The sequence below is a fragment of the Pocillopora damicornis genome, chromosome 13, assembly GCF_964200805.1.
Source record: "Pocillopora damicornis chromosome 13, jaPocDami1.2, whole genome shotgun sequence".
Taxonomy (NCBI): Eukaryota; Metazoa; Cnidaria; class Anthozoa; order Scleractinia; family Pocilloporidae; genus Pocillopora; species Pocillopora damicornis.
The window spans coordinates 235,780-254,628 of NC_142682.1; the positions used below are offsets into that span (position 1 = coordinate 235,780).

At 37.8% G+C, this 18,849-nt stretch overlaps 4 protein-coding genes across 8 annotated transcripts; 1 reads left to right on the forward strand and 3 right to left on the reverse strand.

The window, feature by feature from the left end:
- Positions 1-707: 707 nt before the first annotated feature.
- On the reverse strand, positions 708-5,282 carry LOC113676811 (ataxin-10). The gene is made up of 13 exons (XM_027193525.2): positions 4,838-5,282; positions 4,453-4,641; positions 4,271-4,347; positions 3,941-4,058; positions 3,738-3,818; positions 3,546-3,632; positions 3,371-3,451; positions 2,896-2,933; positions 2,328-2,482; positions 2,112-2,223; positions 1,577-1,746; positions 1,137-1,200; positions 708-906 (listed from the first exon to the last, which is right to left on the reverse strand). Exons 1-13 carry the CDS (start codon positions 4,969-4,971, stop codon positions 719-721), a joined length of 1,494 nt encoding a protein of 497 aa, XP_027049326.2. The 5' UTR covers positions 4,972-5,282; the 3' UTR covers positions 708-718.
- A 419-nt stretch (positions 5,283-5,701) lies between these two features.
- Positions 5,702-8,101, reverse strand: LOC113676826 (uncharacterized). The gene is made up of 2 exons (XM_089192799.1): positions 7,964-8,101; positions 5,702-7,345 (listed from the first exon to the last, which is right to left on the reverse strand). Exon 2 carries the CDS (start codon positions 7,294-7,296, stop codon positions 5,845-5,847), a length of 1,452 nt encoding a protein of 483 aa, XP_089048925.1. The 5' UTR covers positions 7,297-7,345; positions 7,964-8,101; the 3' UTR covers positions 5,702-5,844.
- A 995-nt stretch (positions 8,102-9,096) lies between these two features.
- On the reverse strand, positions 9,097-11,981 carry LOC113676851 (potassium voltage-gated channel subfamily A member 10). The gene is made up of 2 exons (XM_027193576.2): positions 10,766-11,981; positions 9,097-10,067 (listed from the first exon to the last, which is right to left on the reverse strand). The coding sequence occupies exons 1-2, from the start codon at positions 11,979-11,981 to the stop codon at positions 9,823-9,825; spliced, it is 1,461 nt and encodes a 486-aa protein (XP_027049377.2). The 3' UTR covers positions 9,097-9,822.
- On the forward strand, positions 11,893-18,280 carry LOC113676850 (neuronal acetylcholine receptor subunit beta-3). 5 transcript variants are annotated; one of them, XM_089192756.1, is made up of 10 exons: positions 11,893-12,032; positions 13,484-13,583; positions 14,053-14,189; positions 14,585-14,629; positions 15,118-15,224; positions 15,317-15,774; positions 16,223-16,446; positions 16,900-17,005; positions 17,181-17,810; positions 17,933-18,280. In XM_089192756.1, exons 2-10 carry the CDS (start codon positions 13,514-13,516, stop codon positions 18,139-18,141), a joined length of 1,986 nt encoding a protein of 661 aa, XP_089048882.1. In that variant the 5' UTR covers positions 11,893-12,032; positions 13,484-13,513; the 3' UTR covers positions 18,142-18,280. The 5 variants fall into 5 exon arrangements, with proteins under 5 accessions (XP_089048882.1, XP_089048881.1, XP_027049375.2 ...); XM_089192755.1 differs by lacking the exon at positions 11,893-12,032 and having other exon boundaries at positions 13,398-13,583; XM_027193574.2 differs by lacking the exon at positions 11,893-12,032 and having other exon boundaries at positions 13,398-13,583; positions 17,205-17,810.
- The last annotated feature ends 569 nt before the right edge of the window (positions 18,281-18,849 follow it).

Here is an 18,849-nt window from a genome sequence, read left to right on the forward strand (position 1 = left end):
AAGATTAAGCAGGAATAAGGTACGATCTTATTAAAATATGCGGCTAAGGTATGTCAGAGAATCTTTAGTTTAGCTGCTGCTATAACCAGCTGTCGCCGTGACTTGAAAAAGGAAACTCCAATTACGTGATGTTCTCATTGTCGCCAATTCCGCTTCATCGGTTCCATCGATTCTCAGCTGCACAGAAACCGACTTTATAGACTCGAGTCAGTGTCATCACCTTCACTGTTTGCTTCTCCGCCAGTTACCCAATATCCTACAGCCCATAATTAGGGTTTCTTTTTACTTAGGGCATCTCGCACAGACTGCATGAATCTCTGACCCATGTCCTCAACGTTTGGAATTCCTTGGTAATTTTGTTGTATATATGCTCCTGTTAACATGCCAGCAACAAGTCCCAGCACCAGCGTTTTGTTAATATGAGAAAAAATAACTCCAGCGGCAAAACCTTTAAGAAATGAGTAATCAAGAGGCGGTTTCTTCAGACTATCATCTCCTCCTTCGGGAGCCATCTTGATCGTTCCTCAAATTGAGATCCAGGCCCTCTCGAGTAATGACTCATTCCCTGTTTCTCAAGGTCAGAATTTACTGAAGAAGGAAGGAGGGGGGGGGGGGGGGTGGGGGGGGGGGTGGGAGAGAAGACGATTTTAGTGAGGAAATTAATTACGTTGTATTTGTAAAACAGAATATGATCAACTCAGGATAACTTTATGATTAATTATGAATTTTTTTTAATTGGAACAAGTTTGATTCTCCCATTGTCTAATTCAACAGCCTTAACTCCCAGCTCTCTTAGCCGTGAAGTGTCAGCTAGCCCTTGGCAATCCATGGCTGAAACAATTCTTTGGTTTTCTTTATTATTCTCCAAGAGGTTTCTGATTGCAAAGATGGCCCACTGACAGATGACTGAACTCAAGGTCAAGGATGAAAGAATAAACGAAGATGGACAGAAAAATATAATGAGCCGAAAAAAACAACCCCCCACAAATGTACAGTAGATCATAAAGTTAGTGCTCTTCTTAAAATGCCTTGCCATTCATTTTGATGTAATCCTTCTCAAAGCTGATTCTGTAGTGAGCCAAATGAAATTCTGAGTACAGTGCAAAATAATAACCAATTAAAATTGGAAAGGATACAAGGATTGTGATCATCCACATTACAGTGATCCAGTAGTAATGGAATTCCTCCTAAGTCACGTACCTGCAACAATGTACACAATAATTAAACACAATCTGTGATGAGTATTTAATTATAAATATGTGTGTGCGTGTGTGTGTGTGTGTGTGTACGTGTGCGCGGTCAAAGTTAATTACCATAAGTCCATATTGTAATTCTAATATAAGATTAGTTATTTTAAGTGAGAAAACCTGACTTGTTATAAGCCTCGTGGTTTCTTTCAGGTTTTCTCGCCATTTATTTTCTGTCATCAATTTTCTTCATTTTTTTTTCCATGTGTAAATGTCGTATATGGCAAATAAATATTGTATTGTATTGTATTGTATAAATAATTCTCCTAATGAAATATAATTCTTCTAAAGCTACAAGGAAAATTTTACCACTCAAAAAACATCCTTACCTTGTTCTGATTGGCTGCATGTTTGTAACACATATTCCCTATGACTCGCACTAGATCTCTCTGAAAGCCATGACTAGGACTCAGTTTCCCAGAGTCTACACCTTGTGGTATGGAGTGTGCATTGCTGAAAGTTTCCTTTACCTCTGAATTAGTAGTCTCCTTTAATAAACCTAAAACATTGTTTTTTTCAGAAATAAAAAACTGTCATTTCCTCTCTATATACAAAACAAATATTAAGAGGTACTATATACATCAGTGTAAAAGGTAAGAGAGTACTTTAAAAAACTAAAAAAAGTACATGTATTTCTCTCTGATACATGAATGTGTGAATTTGGTAAATTAATATCAATATCCCCTCACATAATTGTCACTAATACAACTGTATTGCTTCTCCTTCATGGTCCCTCTTCCTCAAACCACGAGCAGCAACCCTCCCAAAAGTCATTTAACAGCTGAAGGCTAAGGCCTATGGTCATTTACAAAAGCATTGGCCCAGGGTCCTTTTTGACCAGACACAATAAAACTTTCAACAAACCTACACAGGTGGTAAGTAATGGGGTTCTTTCTTGTAGACCAGTGAGGTTTGATTGTAGTCCTGTGCCAATGGATAATACACTTAACAGCCGCGTAATGATCAAGACCTGAAACTAAATACAGGGACAAGTGATTACCAATTTGCAAACATAATATAAGACAAATCAAGATATACATATATAGATTTTTGCAAAAATACAAATCTAAAATTACATACAAAGTCATCAGATGATGGACTCAGCTGTTGTAGTTGTTGTATAATGTCTTCAGCCTGCTTTTCAAACTCATCAGCAATGTAAGCTAAGGAGTCTGTATAAAAACCATGTTTCACATGTTCTTCTCTTAATTTGATACTTGGCTCATCTAAAGCATCTGTGAAAATTCAATAACAAAAAATAACACTTGAATTGATGTACCAACTACTGGTAACCTGATAGCAAAGGGTTACCTGCTTCTAGACAAAATTAAACACTGACGTATGTCTGTAACAGACATGCAACAGGCATGGTAATTAGTGAAAGTAAAAATAGGTGGGCCATAACTCTGCCCCTACCTGAAAAAAAAAAGAAAGAAAAAAAGAAGAAGAAGAAGCAACAGAATAGTTGAAGAAGTCATTATCCAGCTTACAATCAACTAACATAACAATGACAGATGACATTTTTGCTTAATAGGAGAGTTAGCCAACATCTGTATGTTTGTACCCAGAGACTCTCTTTTGCCATGCACATGCCAAATAAAACCAAAAAACTAAACTGCTATTATAAACAGTATGTAACTTCCTTTACCTGTTATTTTGACTTGAATCAAGTCTAGTAAGATTAACCTGAAAAGGTTAAAACAACAGTCATCAATCAAAAATACTTTTGTGATGCAAAAATTTGGAGGAAAAGTTTTTTTAGTTGGCTGTAACATTTAAACCAAAATTAATTTTGAATGTCTGCTAACATTTGCTTATCCTTATGGACTGTTACTAACTAAACAGTAAGAAAAAAAATGCTTGCATTTCTCTTTTGCACACAATTTGAGCCATGAGGCAACTCTTTTATGTCAGACGGCTTCAGTAAATGTGCTGCTGTTACGATAATGAGAAAAAGTCTTTAATCATAGAAGGATGACTGACTGAGCCAACCATTTCAGAGAGCTGTTAATTCAGTTGTGTAATATGTCTCTATGTATCTAGATACATTCTGTTTCAAAACGTAAAGAATTATTAAATAGATTAAAGCAACCACTGGTTGGTGTAGAAAAATATGATCTTACCTAGCTAATGGATCAAATTCAATTCCTTTGTATATCTCAGGTAATAGTGCATTGCAGATCAAATAATCTAATATAAAATACCTGAAACAAACAAATTAAAAATGTAATCAAAAGACACAGATGCAGCTCATGATATGGAATGAAGAGTTGTAAATCAGCCATGAGACATACGAACCCCCATTCAAGTTGAGACTTTTCAGCACACAAATGTATAACATGGGTGATCATCTTGAGTCCATCATGAGCACTTACTAGCTGAATCCTGTCATTGATTGAATATTAAAATACAATAATGAAAGACAAATCAAGTTTAAATAATTTCTTATTTATTTAAAAATGAAAACAACAGTTCTTGCTCCTAAGTTACCTGTGCTGCTCATTCAAGCAGTTGTAAATAATCATGCACAAGCAGTCCTGTATGTTGTGATTAACTGAAGACAGCACACTCCTGTGAGGTATATACATACAAATCAGCTAAAAACAAGGCCTTGAAATTCTTTGGTGGGGCAATTTGCAACAAATCATGAGTTTGAATCTTAAAGTTACAGATAAACATATTAGGATACTTACAAGAAGAAGTTTGGGAAGCACATATTCCATACAAACTGCTGAGTAGCATCATTTTTCACCACTGTGTTTCCCAGAAGCTGAAGACTACTCTTTACAGCATCATTAACTGCATCTGATGCTAGAAGACATTTTAAGTAAAAGTACCAGATTTTAGCTGTAAATACATTCTCTGTCACAATGGTAACCAAATATACCCTACATATATAAGGCCCAATAGTAAGCAACTCTCACAAGTTGGTAAGATGGATAAGTCTTACATGAAAATAAAAATTTTCTTCAATCAATAAATTATCATTCAGAAAAAACCAACAATTGTTTTATATGGTTCACCTCTTTCATTCTCTTGGAACTTTGGTTTTAGCAAAAGCACATTTGTATTAAGTACTTCCTCGATAACTCCTAACGATCTGTCAATAAAATCATATATCATGCATTTAGATGTTTTTCTGGATAACGAACTTGACCTCTGTGAAAGAAACGAATAATAAAAAAAACTAGCAGGATGTACTTACACTATACTGTTCTGATTCTTGGGCGTTGCCGCACAGCAGTTTCTCAGGAATCTAAAAGCTTCTGCTGACGCTCTAAGGCAAAGGATCAGCTGATTTTCTTCTAATTCACATGTTTGTGCACACATGCTATTTTTACAGGCCGTTATAATATCTTTCATCTGCAAAATATTCATCTCTGATACCATACATCTATGACATGCAAACCATGAAAAAGTAAGAAATATGATATATGTTATAATATTGAACTCAGATCTTCGAATCTATCGTTTTGATTTGAAGGTACTTTCAAGCCCAAGGCGTAAGTATCAGTGTATCAAGAATTTCGACGTTATAAGGAAATCACAGAGCACGACAAATTGTGCGACAGACGGACTTTTGATCATACCTGTTTTCTTCAGCCACCGCCCATGTCTTAAGTCTTTCCAACGTAGCTTTAACCTCAGTCCACGAATTTTTAGAGTAATTTAGTTTTCTCGTCAATGCTCCCAGTTCTGAAAGTGCGTTATCTCCGTCCGCCATGTTGAAAGTTGAAAAGAAGTGCGTGGTATAACAGTAGTAAAATGGTCTGCTCAGAACAAGCACTCAGATAGGTCTGCATAGGCATGCAAGCAAATCTATCAGAGTTTGAAATGTTTACCCTGGAGTAAACTTTTCAGTTTTCAAAACCAGCTGACTCTAAATCCTAATCATCTCAGACTGCTCTGATTCTATAGCCAGTCCCAGATCGAGGGGAGACTTGCATTGCATGTTTTCACCACTACAAAAACAAGTCTTTGAAGTTGTAGAGTACTCATAGGTCAAGTGATCGCTCTCATTCCTTTAATTCAACTGTCTTTTATTCAATAATCAAGATAATATATTGAGTGTACAATACTCGAAATCAGTTATTTTGCTTCCACTTGGGAGAGTAGATTTACGGCACGATTGGAAGTTCCTTACAGTAGTGACGCTATGTGACCCTATGCAACGCAATACACTACAGAAGTAATATTCTTCTGAGAGTCGAAGGAGAGTGCAAAGATGTTTGCAAGGTAAAAAAGGCTACAGACATGAGGTTTTTTTTTTCTTACACGGCTTAGCTTACAAACTGACATAAAATTGTTCGCTTTAACCAGCATCTCGTGTAGTAAGGCAAAATCTTATAACAACTAAAGTAACTCAACTTGAAAAATTATTTAAAATCTAGGCACTCATGATATTAATTGTGAATAAAATGTATTTGTGTAGATCGCAAACTTTGGAAGTAGGTTACAGACGAATAAGTCCAAGAATGAATAAATGAAAAAACTGATTGGTTAGAGGTAAGCACTTAAACCGGCTGCGCGGTCGCTACTCCCTTAAAAAAGTGCTTCTCTTCCTTAACTAAACGAGTACACTGTACATTATTTTAATTTATACAGAGTTTGACTCCAGCGTTTGTATCTGGAGGGGTCTTATATGAATCAGTCGAACATGACGAGTTCCTTCCAACTTGAATTCGACGTCATCTGACTCAATGCTTTGGGTCTTCTTTGTAATTACGCATGCCTTCAAAATGGAGTACGCTGACTTGAATAGCACAAGCCTATAGCCCGCGTCACATAATGGGACCAGAGAAGAGAGTGAGGACTGGAAGAAAATCAGCCACGGAAGTAAGGGTCCTAACCCCTGGGGGGAGTGAACTGAAGTGAGTTGTAACGCCACTGAAAAATATGTAGGGAGCCAACTCAGCATGGCCACGCAAGATTTTAGCACAAGATAACGTGATAGAGATTGCCGTTGCTTAAGAGATGTGAAAGGAGGAAGAATTACTCGCGGGTTTTGGAAAACTCGTTTCCTCGGGAGTTTGTGGGAGATTCTTGACGAGATAGCGAACGGATCCCTTGGATTTGAAGGACGTCGGGTTTCCCATTCGGCCTCCTTCACTAAACTGTTGACAGGGTGTGCGAAGACATTCATTTTCTTTCCAGTGCCTCCATTCGCACCAGTTCCTGGAGTGGTCAAGCTTTTTCCGTCTAGGTTTCCCTGGCGGAGAAGAACTTCTAGTAAAAGATTCTCTTGGTGCAAACGAGATTGATACGAAGACTTCCTCGAAGCTAGAGGAGTTGCAGTAACAGACGTAACACCAGACCTTCCGCTTGACCGCCTAGACCAGTATGACCTGTTCGACCAGCTTGTGCCACGTGACTGACTTGATCTTGAGCTGGTGGCTGTTGTCATTTCAGGGTCGTTTATCTTCATCTCGCATATATGTCGCTCCCAGAGGAGCAGTACTGGGTACCACCGACGATGTCTCAATGCTTTGATAGCAAGAAAGATAGTTACGGAATGAAGAGCGAAGGAACACCCGAGATAGAGGATAGAATAGTTTGAGGGAGTTTGATCACAGTTGAACAGAATATGAGAATGTGACTGAGGGAGACCGTTGTAAGAACTCCAACCAACAATTGGTGGAAGGCTGAAAAGAAATCCCATTGACAAGTTCAAGGCAAGGAAAACAGCTACTCTTCTCTTAGCCTGACGTTTTCTAGTGAAAGGAAATTGAAGTTGTATTTTTTGACAAAACACAGCAAGAAAGAAAAGCACCAAAAGAGAAGTGATATGTACCCAGGAGCTCAGAAGGTTCAGGCTCTGACAGAGTGTCTTATTGTGTTCCCACCACACCGGGCCTGTAACAAGAGTCACGAGGGAGAGCCCAGGGCCAAGCAGTGTGGCTGTCAAGTCGAGTGCAGCTAAAACTGTTATGTGAGGACATCTCAGGGTCGAACGATAAGAAATGAAGGGAATGGCAAGATTTCCACTGACACCTACCAACACCAGAGCACTGGCGAGTAGAAGTTGGAGGGTACTGGGAACGATGAACATGATTCGCTGGTAAGAAGTCACGTGAAACACCGGTCAAGCGGTCAACTATCTGAAGAATAAAACCACAACATCAGAAATTAATTCAAATTTAAATTTTTCCGACGCGGCGAGGAAAGAAAGAAAACTAGTGAAGTCCGTAAATGAAAGGGCAGTAACCAAAATAAAACAGATTGATGGGCAGTTTACGTGTTTTGTAGATTCTCCGATAAAAAAATTACTTGTGTAATGAAAACAGGGGTGAATGAGGCCTTATGTTTTGAGGAACAAACTGAGTCCTAGGGCGAGTTTCATGTTTACTCAAGGTAGTTTCATTCGTTATTAATTTGGATTTCATCGGTTGTGTTCAAAGTACTTTGCACGCAACAAATGCACATTGGAGAGTTCAAAGTGCACATTTGGATGGTATCTGTTTGCCGAATAATTTTCATTACCGAAAATGACAAACTTTCAAAATCTTCCGATTGATGGTAAGAATGTTTCGAAACAGGCAAGACACTCTGATCACTAATAAATTACGGCCGCGGGTGGAACAATATCGCGGAATATGAACAGCAGCGGAAATCCTAATGTATTTCGTGAAAAAAAACAAAACAAAACAAAACAAAAATAGTTATGTTTTGGATTATAGATAACATCTATGATTACATGGTTCGAGATCAAATTTTACCTCTTGTTTGTGTTCCCAAAATACCAGTTAAGCCAGCAGCGACGCTCGCCTTTCTTGTTGCCCTTTACTGCGGAGGAAAGTGTGGGATGAAGGGCAAGGTGCACAGACTTTAAAAACAGTCAAACCATTATTAGGAAAAAGAAGATGATAAAGAAAGTCAATTTACGGCGTTTACTACCTTAATCAGAATATAAATTAACAGAATAATTGAATTAAATCAAACGCCAATTTATTAGAGAAGGGTACAATAGTCTCCTTATGGGTAATTGACAAACCGTGGCCATGAATACGAAAAGTAATTTCCAATCTAATTTTCACTGTGTCTGGATTCTTGAGTGTGAAAGCAGACTTAAGAAATGAAATAATATATTGACCGTTTTTTTTTAAACAATAACGCCATATCGTTGCAATTATAACTAACAAAGTGCTGATTTTGTGCTTGGAAAATTAACAGCGATAGGATTGCACAGAAAACTGTTACTGATTACCTTTATATCATTATTCCTCTGAGAGCGAGTTCCCTTCTTTGTACAGATGTGACGTAACATTAAAAACCGAGTATGTTTTGCCCTAACGAAAACATTGTTGATCCTTGATAAACAAATTATGATTTGCCAATTACATCGTTGGATGCCAATTAACGAATTAATTTCTGTTTAATTATCATAACAGAGAAGAGCTTGCCGTGTAAATAACTAATTATTGTTTCAAGGTCTTATTAATTAGTTTCAGTTTTGTTGTAGCCGTATTTTAGAAATGATACAATTAATATTACAGTGAAGAAAAAGAGGAAAAACTAAATCACGACGAACTGGGGGGCAAAAACTAAAATGAGGAATATCAAATATTCATTATCTGTGATGGGAATGTATTTCTCTCTTTCTTTTCCATCAAGAAAGTGAAAGAATTATCATATCTAGAGAACAAAAATCTGCGACAAGCGAAAGTTGGCGCGCAACACGAAAACATGTCCGGGGTACCGCGCCCCTTCTCACTCGTAGGTCCCGTTCAGCGATAATTTTGTTTTATGCTTGCTCGCCGAACTTCGCCGAGATTAAGGCATTGAATTGTTGAAACAGTAACCTGTATGAAGAAAATCGAGAGGCGTACTTGCAGAAATGGGCATAATTAAGTAGGCCACCAAATATGAGTTTAATTCCCTTGACTCTCAAAATCAGAGACTGTAAGATTCTCGAGCATACAATTATCAAGTAATGAGTACAGTTGTATTTATAATGGTAATTGAACTGAGTGGAGTGCAATTTGGGCTGAAATCATACGCGTGATTCCAAAATTGAACGAGCGCGCAGCGCGAGTTCGATTTGAAATCACAAGTATGATTTCAGACCAAAATTGCACAACACGAGGTTCAATTACCACTTTATTACATCCGTTTTGAAATCGCCCAAATACAGGACTTGGTCAGTTCAAATATTTTGTTAATACAATACTGAGCTGGTTTGAAATTAAATTCATCCATTTTTTGGGAGGAAAAAATAAGAGTTTTGGAAACAAAAGTTGCAAAATTTGCCATATGATACTCCATGTCTTTCATCTTCCTGCAATATGATCGGTTACTTTAAACAAGCCTTGAAGTCTGATTGGTTGTTTTGTTTTTAGTGTAGCCTCCTCACTGGCTGGGGAAAAGATGCGATTTAAAGCAAAAAATGGTGCAATTTGTGAATAAATCGCACCAATTAGAGCCAATCAGATTACAGGGACCATAAGTGATTTCAAAATGGGTGTAATAAACGAAAATAATAAATCATTTCCATGGTATGAAGTTCTCTTGAATATCTGAGTTTCTTATGCTGGAGGTGTATGTAAAATTCTCTATCCACCCTTCTTGTTGGTGTTTTTCAGACCGTGAATCTCCTCTGCCTTTTTCTGACCAGCGGTTCATTTACTTGGCATTGCTCATGCGTAGTGTAGTCAACCGTGTAAGCTCTCTTTCTTTGTTTTTCTCGCATGTCGTACCCATTACTTTTCGGTTTGAACTCCTCCTGCTGCTGATACCGGTTAAACTTTTCAAAGATGATTGGCAAGAAGGGTGTGATGAGTAAAGCTCCAGACACTGAACACACTCCACCTGTTATCTTACCCCCTGTTAGACAACATCAAGAAATTGTTAGGATTGTCTGTCTGAGTACCAGTCCAGCATTGTGATAGAGAAAATAAGTGTTATTTATTGATTACAAAGCCACTCGAATTTCCTGTGATCGTGGAGTTGTCATGGTGAAAATAAGCACGTGAGACCTTACATGGCTTGGTGTATAAGAAGAAACACATAATCTACTTAAGCCTCTTACTCCTTTTTCCCCAAAATATCAAAGCATTGTCCAGAAAACAGGTTGTAAAAAAAAGTCTTATTTTGATAAGACACTAAATATTTTGGATAACTCAAAAGGAAAAGTATGGAATTAGCTAAGGAGAAATCCTTATAAGGTATTTGGATACTTCATGAGTCAATAGCCCTGTAATTAATCATCATCCCGATGTAAGATAGCGCAAAAGTGAGAGATGCTTGAATTGAAGCAACTATACTCTGAAACCCACGATCAGAAAATTGTAAACAACAGAAACCATGATGTTTCAGCAAAGTAATTAGTTTGTGGTTTTGGGTTTGATCGCGTGCACTGAACTTTATCAAGATCGACCAGTACACAATTGACCTCTCAGGTTCAAATAAAAGCGTTCACGGTTTGCCGGATCTCAATTTGATAAGAAAGTAACCCAAACCACTGAAGAATGTATAGAAAACTAGGCTAAGAAACAGCCCCACGAGTGATATTTCATTCTTACCTAGTGTTTTAGGAACGATATCTCCATAGCCGAGCGTTGTTATGGTAACCATAGCCCACCAACAGCTCACCGGGATACTCTCAAACTTAGTCCCCTCGTGCCACTGTTCACAATAGTAAGCTATGCTCCCAAAGAGAACAGTTCCAATAATGTTCAGAAATAACATTGTCCAGAGGTCACCAATACTGTCCTTGAAAGTTTTTCCCAGTACTTTCATAGTAGTACCATAGCGAGATATTTTTAATACTCTAAAAACTCTTGACAAACGGAGAATACGCAAAATGTACAATGAGACGCGAATAGATCCAAAGGATATAAACAACGAGATGTAGAATGGAACAATGACTACTAAATCGATGATATTCAAAGCTTGAACAAAAAACTTTCGTTTTTCTGGAGAAACGGAAAATCGTGCAATGAGTTCCAAAGTAAACCATGAAATACAAGAAGCCTCCAAGATATGAATGATCTCTATTTTTTGTGTCTTTGTGGAATGGTTGCCATAACTCGAGTTCTTTGATGTGTTCGATGCAGCATTTGATGCCAAGGTCACGGGTTTGTAGTTCCTGAAGGTAGGGAGAGTATCAACACACAGGATTATAGCTGAACAGACAATAACGAGTAAAGAAAACAAGTTCACCAGCCTAGCTAGTGCATTTGAATCTGGAATTTCACAGATCTTCCATACTTCTCTTTGACACTTTCTTAAAGGCATAACTTGTCTCTTGGTCAAAGCACTTGGCAAGGCTAATTTTGTCTTTTTGATATCTTCGTTAATGTACTCATACAGCCCAAAAAAGTAAAGCTCATCCGCCAGAAGCTGTTCTGGAAAGTTTTCGTCGGGAAACATCAATCGTCCCTTTGACACGTAGAAATGGAACACGGTTTCGAACGCTGTTCGATTCCTGTCGAAGAACAGTTCGTCGCGTATAGAATCGTAGAAAAAAGCTCGTTTTCTACGATGCGCCAGTAGACTGTTGGGAAATAGAGATAACAATCTTCCAGTGAAGAAGTATTTCTTTCCACTGACGTTCACAGTAATTCCATCATTTCGATCACTCACTTTTCTCTTTTTGCTGCTGTATGGTTGGATGATCGAGTGTTTGGAAGGCTCTCCAAAGCGGTTAAATATATGCGGCTGCGTCAAGCTGACAGCTCTTCGTCCCCTTCTCTTCGGTGCTCTCCTGGGTAATCCTTGTCCGTATAAATGAAGCATGTTGGTGTTTTGATGAGAAACGGTAGACGTGACACAGGTGTTCCGAGTTAGGTAAGACTGATCGTCTTGTATCGTGCGATGTTGTTATTTAAGCTGTTATTCTAACAGCGGTGCAGATTTCTAGAATAATTAGTCACGCGACACAGATTTCCAAAGATGACTGATTTTTTTTGACAAGATATGTGAATAGATTAAGGATCAAGAATTGACTCTTGATAAGAATTGCAGCGAAAAAAAATTCTGATCAGATTCTAAAAATGCATGGAAGCGTACTTCAGTGCTAATCGAAAGAGGAGTCAGTATCAAGTCTGCACTCCTTCCATTAGGTTATTTTAAAGCGACAGCGGCTCTTAAGATACTAAGTGATTCGTAAACAATATAAATGAAGTAAGCTATTGTTAGGATTAATTTTATGGGCGTACAAAACTTAAAAATATTAAGAATTAATTTTGCGAAAGAACATTTCCCTTTTTATGATAACTCAATTACTGAACGGATCCGATAAAGATCATTAACCTTTGCAAAAATTAAAAATGTTTCGAGACTCACTACTACTGAAATCGTTCTTAATAACCTTCTAATGCATCACCGACGTTCGATAGAATTGTTATCTTTTAAACGTATAAATAACCTCTAACCTGTTCGTTTCATATCAAACTGTTAAGTCTGGTACCTAATGAAGCATGTTCAAAGATGGCAACTTATAACACCTGATTTATGATCAAGATTTTACGTCCGAGTTTAACTAACTTGTATGCCTTGTCCAGGAAAATCAGGAGTTTGGAATGCAAGTGACTAAAACATGGAAATGCGTTTAAGGGCGAGCAACGCACTAATGTTTGATCCCCTGATGGCCAGGAGTGATAAACTGATAAAGTTCAGGACCGGAATGCTTTATTAAAGCTCACATTCATTGAAATTGCCTTCTAAATTTATCAGTGTTTTGACGTTGATTGACAGTAATTGTCCACATTTATATTGCGTAGTAGAGGTTCTAGAATTCTTGATCATATCGGAGTAAATAGGATTTTACGTATTACACGTGTTTTCCATAAGAAATTCTATTTCTGTACGTCAGCAAGAACTGAAAGAATCTTAGTATACTGAGTTTTCGTGCGCAATCAAAAGGTTCGACCCAGTCAAAATTCTGTGGAATTTTCAGCTCAATAATTTCAAGTACCTGTAATTTGGTTAGGATCCGAATTGAAATTGACCAAAACGTAGTATACTTTAGAAAACAAAAACCTGTGCACCGCTCAAAAATGTTCAAAATCAATTTTGGTTCTTTCGTTTTATGCCAAATTATAGTCCATTTTCACACTAATTTATGCGATATATATTTGTTAGAGATTATTACGCTCTTTCTGGCATATGAGCTTGTTATAATAAGGCACCTGTCAAACGTCACTTAGGCGACATGGAGCAGGTACCCTCATTACCAGCTAAACCTGAGAACGAAACTTAATTCCCTGGTTCTAAATTGATGAGTTCTCCTTTTGCAGGCTGCTCTTGAATCCTCAGCAAAGTTTCCAATGAAGGAAAATTCAGCCATTTTTAGCGTAATTGTCTTTGGTCTCATTCTCAGCACACTTGGCGATCAAGGTATCAAACATGTAATGCCTGCTGTGACGGTATTAACTTCTTGAGGATAAAACTTAGGCTTGTTAGTGACATCTGGTATGATTTGACAGTCGTTTCTTCGGTGTTGAGGAAGTGCCTTGTACATACGTTCGCGGTCATAAACATTGTCCAAATTATCTTTCAACTTTGTTATAATTGTTAGATCTGATGAATATGTGGACGTTGGAAGTATGTTCTAGGTTCCCCTTTTTCAATGAATGGATTGGAAATGTACCAAAATTCTGAAAAAGGAACTTGGAACCTTTCGCTTCTTGGACAATTTTGACATCGCACGCGACATTTGAATTCAAGTGTTGCAAGTGTTGCAAAATATAATTACGCCTTATGAAGTTTCGGGCCGTTGGAAAATATCGATTTCCCGAAAAAATGGAAAGCAGCGTTTTTGCAAGCGGAACAACAACTAATGGAAAACATTATTAAAAATCCGCAGATTGTTCGCTCAGGAAAGGCAACAAGAACGAAAAGATTCTGCGACGAATCTTGTTTGCAAACTACAGCAAGAACCAGCGTCCTACGACTCCAGTGCATATCTCTCTACACCTGGTTGTTTCCAATCTTGATGAAGTGGTAAGTGAATCCCGACTGGAATTGGGCCAAAATAACATCAATTAAAGTTCAAATTTGTAAAACACGTCTCCAAATTGCGTCCTTTTGACTCATTGTTCAGCTTTAAAACGTTAATTTCTAATACCAGTTGCATTAAAAATAAAAACATTTTATTGAGATATTCGGGAAATTGCCAAAGAATTGAATTTCCCCTTTTAAATATATTGAAATTAAATCCATTCCTTTCTCAACCTCAACTTTAAGCTAAGTATTTTCATTCTTCATCATGAATTTCAGCCTCCTTAGGAAAAGTTATTTTCAGGATTTGCAAACTTAACTAAAATTTTGCTGGAACCTTTTCTAATGATTGAACAAGTGAGACTAATCTTTGTTGCCGCTATGTATTTTGAATTAAGGATCCGAAGAAGGAAGAAATTGGTTTAGCAATTTGGCTTCGAATGGTGAGCATGTCTTGGGAAATATCTTTATAACAAGACACTTAGTGACAAGAGAGGAACTTAAACTTAAACGTTTGGTTGAGAGTCCTCATTTGAGAACAACTCAAAGGGACCCGAGTTGGAACTCTTTCCTTCAACAGAATTTTTTTTTCTCACGAGGAGGGAAGAAAGCAGATTTTGCTACAATTTCTATCATTCGATCTGGTTTCGTTGTGATTGTGAGGTGAAAGTCATCATTAGAACTTTCTGATGTGTTTTTGTAACGCACAGCTTGCAGAACGAGTAAGTGAATGAGTGAATGAATGAGAAAGTTTTTATAAATGATTATTTACGTACATTAAACTCCTTTTTATCAATTTTTCCACTGTTATCCTTCAATGTAACAGAATTTTGTTGTTCCTTACGAAACATACCATGAAGATTAAATAACTTGATATTTAGATTGCAAAATGTCTTCCTAAACTTTCCTTTCATTTCCAATCTAACTTTAGTTCTGGATGGATAACCGCTTACGATGGAACGCAACGCAGCACAATATCACATCTCTTACCTTAGATTTCAAGGAGGTCTGGACCCCAGACATGGTTCTTTATAACGCGTGAGTACAGTTCATAGGCGGTCCTGTGATTTGCCACTGGGGAAACCAGTCGAATCTTTCTTTCCCTATTCTTTCCTACTTCGCTTTTGTAGAGTTGGTGCCGTCAGAGATTTTGGTTTATCAAGCAATGACGATCTACCCATGGGCCTTATCGTTAATAGCAGCGGTAGTATCTTCTTCTCCCAGCCAACGAACATCCGTAGCGCATGCGCGTTAAACGTTGCCGACTTTCCTTTTGACGATCAGACTTGCCAATTGACGTTTGGTTCATGGACTATGGACTCCAGCCTTGTGATGCTGGACCTGCGCAAAGAAGGAATCGACATGACGCAATTTGTAAAAAACAGCAAATGGGATGTACTTCAAATATCTCCTGAAGTACGCATGCACGACAATTTTCAGGACAACGATTTTTCTCTTGTGGTGTATACCATAATGGTCAGGCGAAAATCACTTTTCTTTGTTGTCAATTACCTCATTCCATCGGTAGTTATTTTGGTTTTATCCCTGCTACTGTTTCTCATCCCGCCTGAAGTTGGAAAGCGAATGGGTAAGAATTGTTCTCGTCTTTTGACTTCTGGCATAACAATAGACTTTGAATCAAGTCAAGGGTTGTGTATTATCATAATATTTAACACGGGAAATAGATTCTATCTCCTCTCGGTACTAACAGACAGACAAATAACCACGAGAAAAATAACACGCAAGCAAACCTGCGAGTCGAGTTACACGCAAAGAAAAATCAAGAATGCGCCTGCAGATATTGCTAAACGGTCAGGGGTAGCTCCAGACAGAATAGTAATACAATATACTATTCATTATAGAGAATCCTCTTTGATTCTTAATAGTGAGGAGTTGCTGAAGACTCCAAACGCTGGCTAGCTTGATAATTTGTACTGAAGAAGAGACTGGATCAAAATTGAAATTGTTTCATAATTAATCCTGTAGTAATAGCGTTATAAAATGTGTTATTATTATTGTGAACATTAATATTTCAGAGGCCGGTATAAACCTTCTACTGTGCTTATCTGTGTATCTCATGCTGTTAAACACAAAGATGCCAAACGCCTCAAAAAATTTCCCTCTGTTGACAAAGTTCTCCGGCTGCGCAATCATAATCCTTGCATTGGCTATGTGTTGCACGTGTTTAGTGTATGCTGTTTATTTCATGAACTCATCCGGTGTGGAGTTGCATCATACTTCGCTGTTTATTCTTTTTAAGGTAAGAAAAAACCAGTAGCGAAAGAGTGACTTGCATATTCTCAAGGACAATCCGAAATCATGGACAAAACTGTTGAGACAACTAAGCCGAATGTACGCTTATCTCCTTTGTTACCCTTCCTGTCAACTTTCTTTATTTCAAGGTTGTCAAAGCGTTTTTTTTTCTACTTCCATGATATCGGGTAGTAACAATTTTAGAAGCGGTTTGTTCAGAGGGCTGGTAAATGAATCGTCTCAACAGTTTTTTTCTCGCGATTTTTGATGGTGAGGAAAGTTGTTACCCTCCTACTTCAGATTGTCCGAAATTGAAGAGACCAAAATCGGTATTAGCTTCAGTAGGATCTCTGAGTATTTAAGAAAATTAAAAAACTGCTTTCCAAATTAAAATAAAACCAAGAGCATAAAAATCCACTCAAGTAACTGCCACCATTAAATCGAGTTATATCTTTTATAGAATTTCATATTACAACGGCTACAACCACTTCTCTTTACCAGTCCCTGCAGACGCTTAAAACGCACACGATCTCGAGCACGATCAAAGGTTCATCCTTCACAAACAGGTATGCAAATAAGACAAGCTCTCACGCAAAGCTCATATTTTTCACTAAATGATGTATGAAAGAATTTAATTTTCCACCTGTCGCCTGAAGAGGATGTTATTTCTTGAAGGCACACGACAAACGGAACGCTTATAGATAATTACATTTTATTTTAATTATTTCATAGAAGAGGTAGTTTCATTTTATTTTCTCCCATCAGTAGACTTAGATTTGACGCCAGATCTCGATGCCAGGAAGGATAAAACTCCCGAGGAATGTCACAAAGATGATGGACAAGCCCATTCAATTCAAGACCCACCCCTGATAATTACTAGTGATAGTCATGGTACAATTCCCCGGATTTCTGCAGCAGGTCGAGTAGATCAGGAGGGTCGCCTTACACTGGTTTCAGTTGGTTCTTCTTTCGAATACAGCAGTAGCGTTTCGAGTACTGCCTCTGTCAGGTCAGATGAAAATGTCAAAGCTGTTATGGCTACCTACAATGAATCAATTGCAGCTGAATTTGTAAGAAGTGAAAGCCTGACCGAAGATTGCAAAAAAGTTTCTTTTGCTTGCGAGAAAAGCGAGTCAAGAAAAGTTGTCAAACGAAGAGCAACCAAAATACACGACGGTGAGTCAGCAGTAAAACGTACTGAGCACACTCTGGTTTGTTCAGCGGGATCATCTTGGTTCACTCAGGTATCGTGGGATGAATCATTGGACGACAATGGCAACGATATCGAGGACATTTCAGGCCGTCTACAAGAAGGCGTAGATCGGCTAAGAGGGTTTGACAGCGGTTCAGATACCAAAGATTCTGACGTAGGTAAGACAATATGCTATTGGACAAGGTGTTGTATATTATATATTCAATAAGTCAGCCCACTAATACTTCAACTTAATTAATGACTTACCGGTTAACCATTGACTTTAATATTTTTGTTTTAGATGACATAACCACTGCTATTGATGGTTTGGATTACATTGCTGAGTATTTTGAAAGAGAAAACACACAGAGGGCAAATACAGAACAGTGGAAAAGAGCAGCCATGGTTTTAGACAGAGTATTTTTAATCATTTTCTTTACGGCTATTGTAGTTTCGCTCTTAACTTGTTTGTTGTTGGCTGCAAGAGTCAGGAAGTATTTCATTTCGTAACTTATGACAATTTTGAGATATTGAATGTTTTACATTGCATCTTACCTCTTTTCTCGCCAAATCTCTGTTTTTATCCCAGGTATAGATCACAAATATTGCGAAAGTAGCCATTGTAAAAAATAAAATGTACCGTAAGAAATGTCTTAGTTATTCCAGGTTCTTTCGGGCAAAGTCTGATGCATTTGGTTCGATTTTGGTCTAATCCATGATCGCTCGACGAAACCCACCTTTTTCTATTGGGAAGGGAACGAATTCTACACATTCCCTAGAATTATCAATCATTTCAACATTTGGTTATAAGACTTTTTAAATCGGCGAGTCTCTTTTAGGAGAACCATGGCCTTCTACCATCCTAAACTCCTAAACACCTTTTTCTTAAAACTGAAACTGTGCTAAACTGATTGATGTACGAAAAATGAATAAATAAACTCGCAGTGGATAAAGAAGGAGAAAAGACCATTAACTGTGAACAGGAGAGAAATAGGATGTCGCTGTCACCGATGAAAAGGTAGCCAATAGTACGCATTTGTTGCACCTCGGCATATCAGGGTCGTAACAAGGTATATTTTTTCACAACTGATCCTGTATTTTTGCCCCAAATTTTGATCCCTGATCACAAAAACGTTGAGAATTTTAATCCCTGATCACAAAAACATTGGAAATTTTGATCCCTGATCCCAAAAACGTTCACAATTTTGATCCCTGATT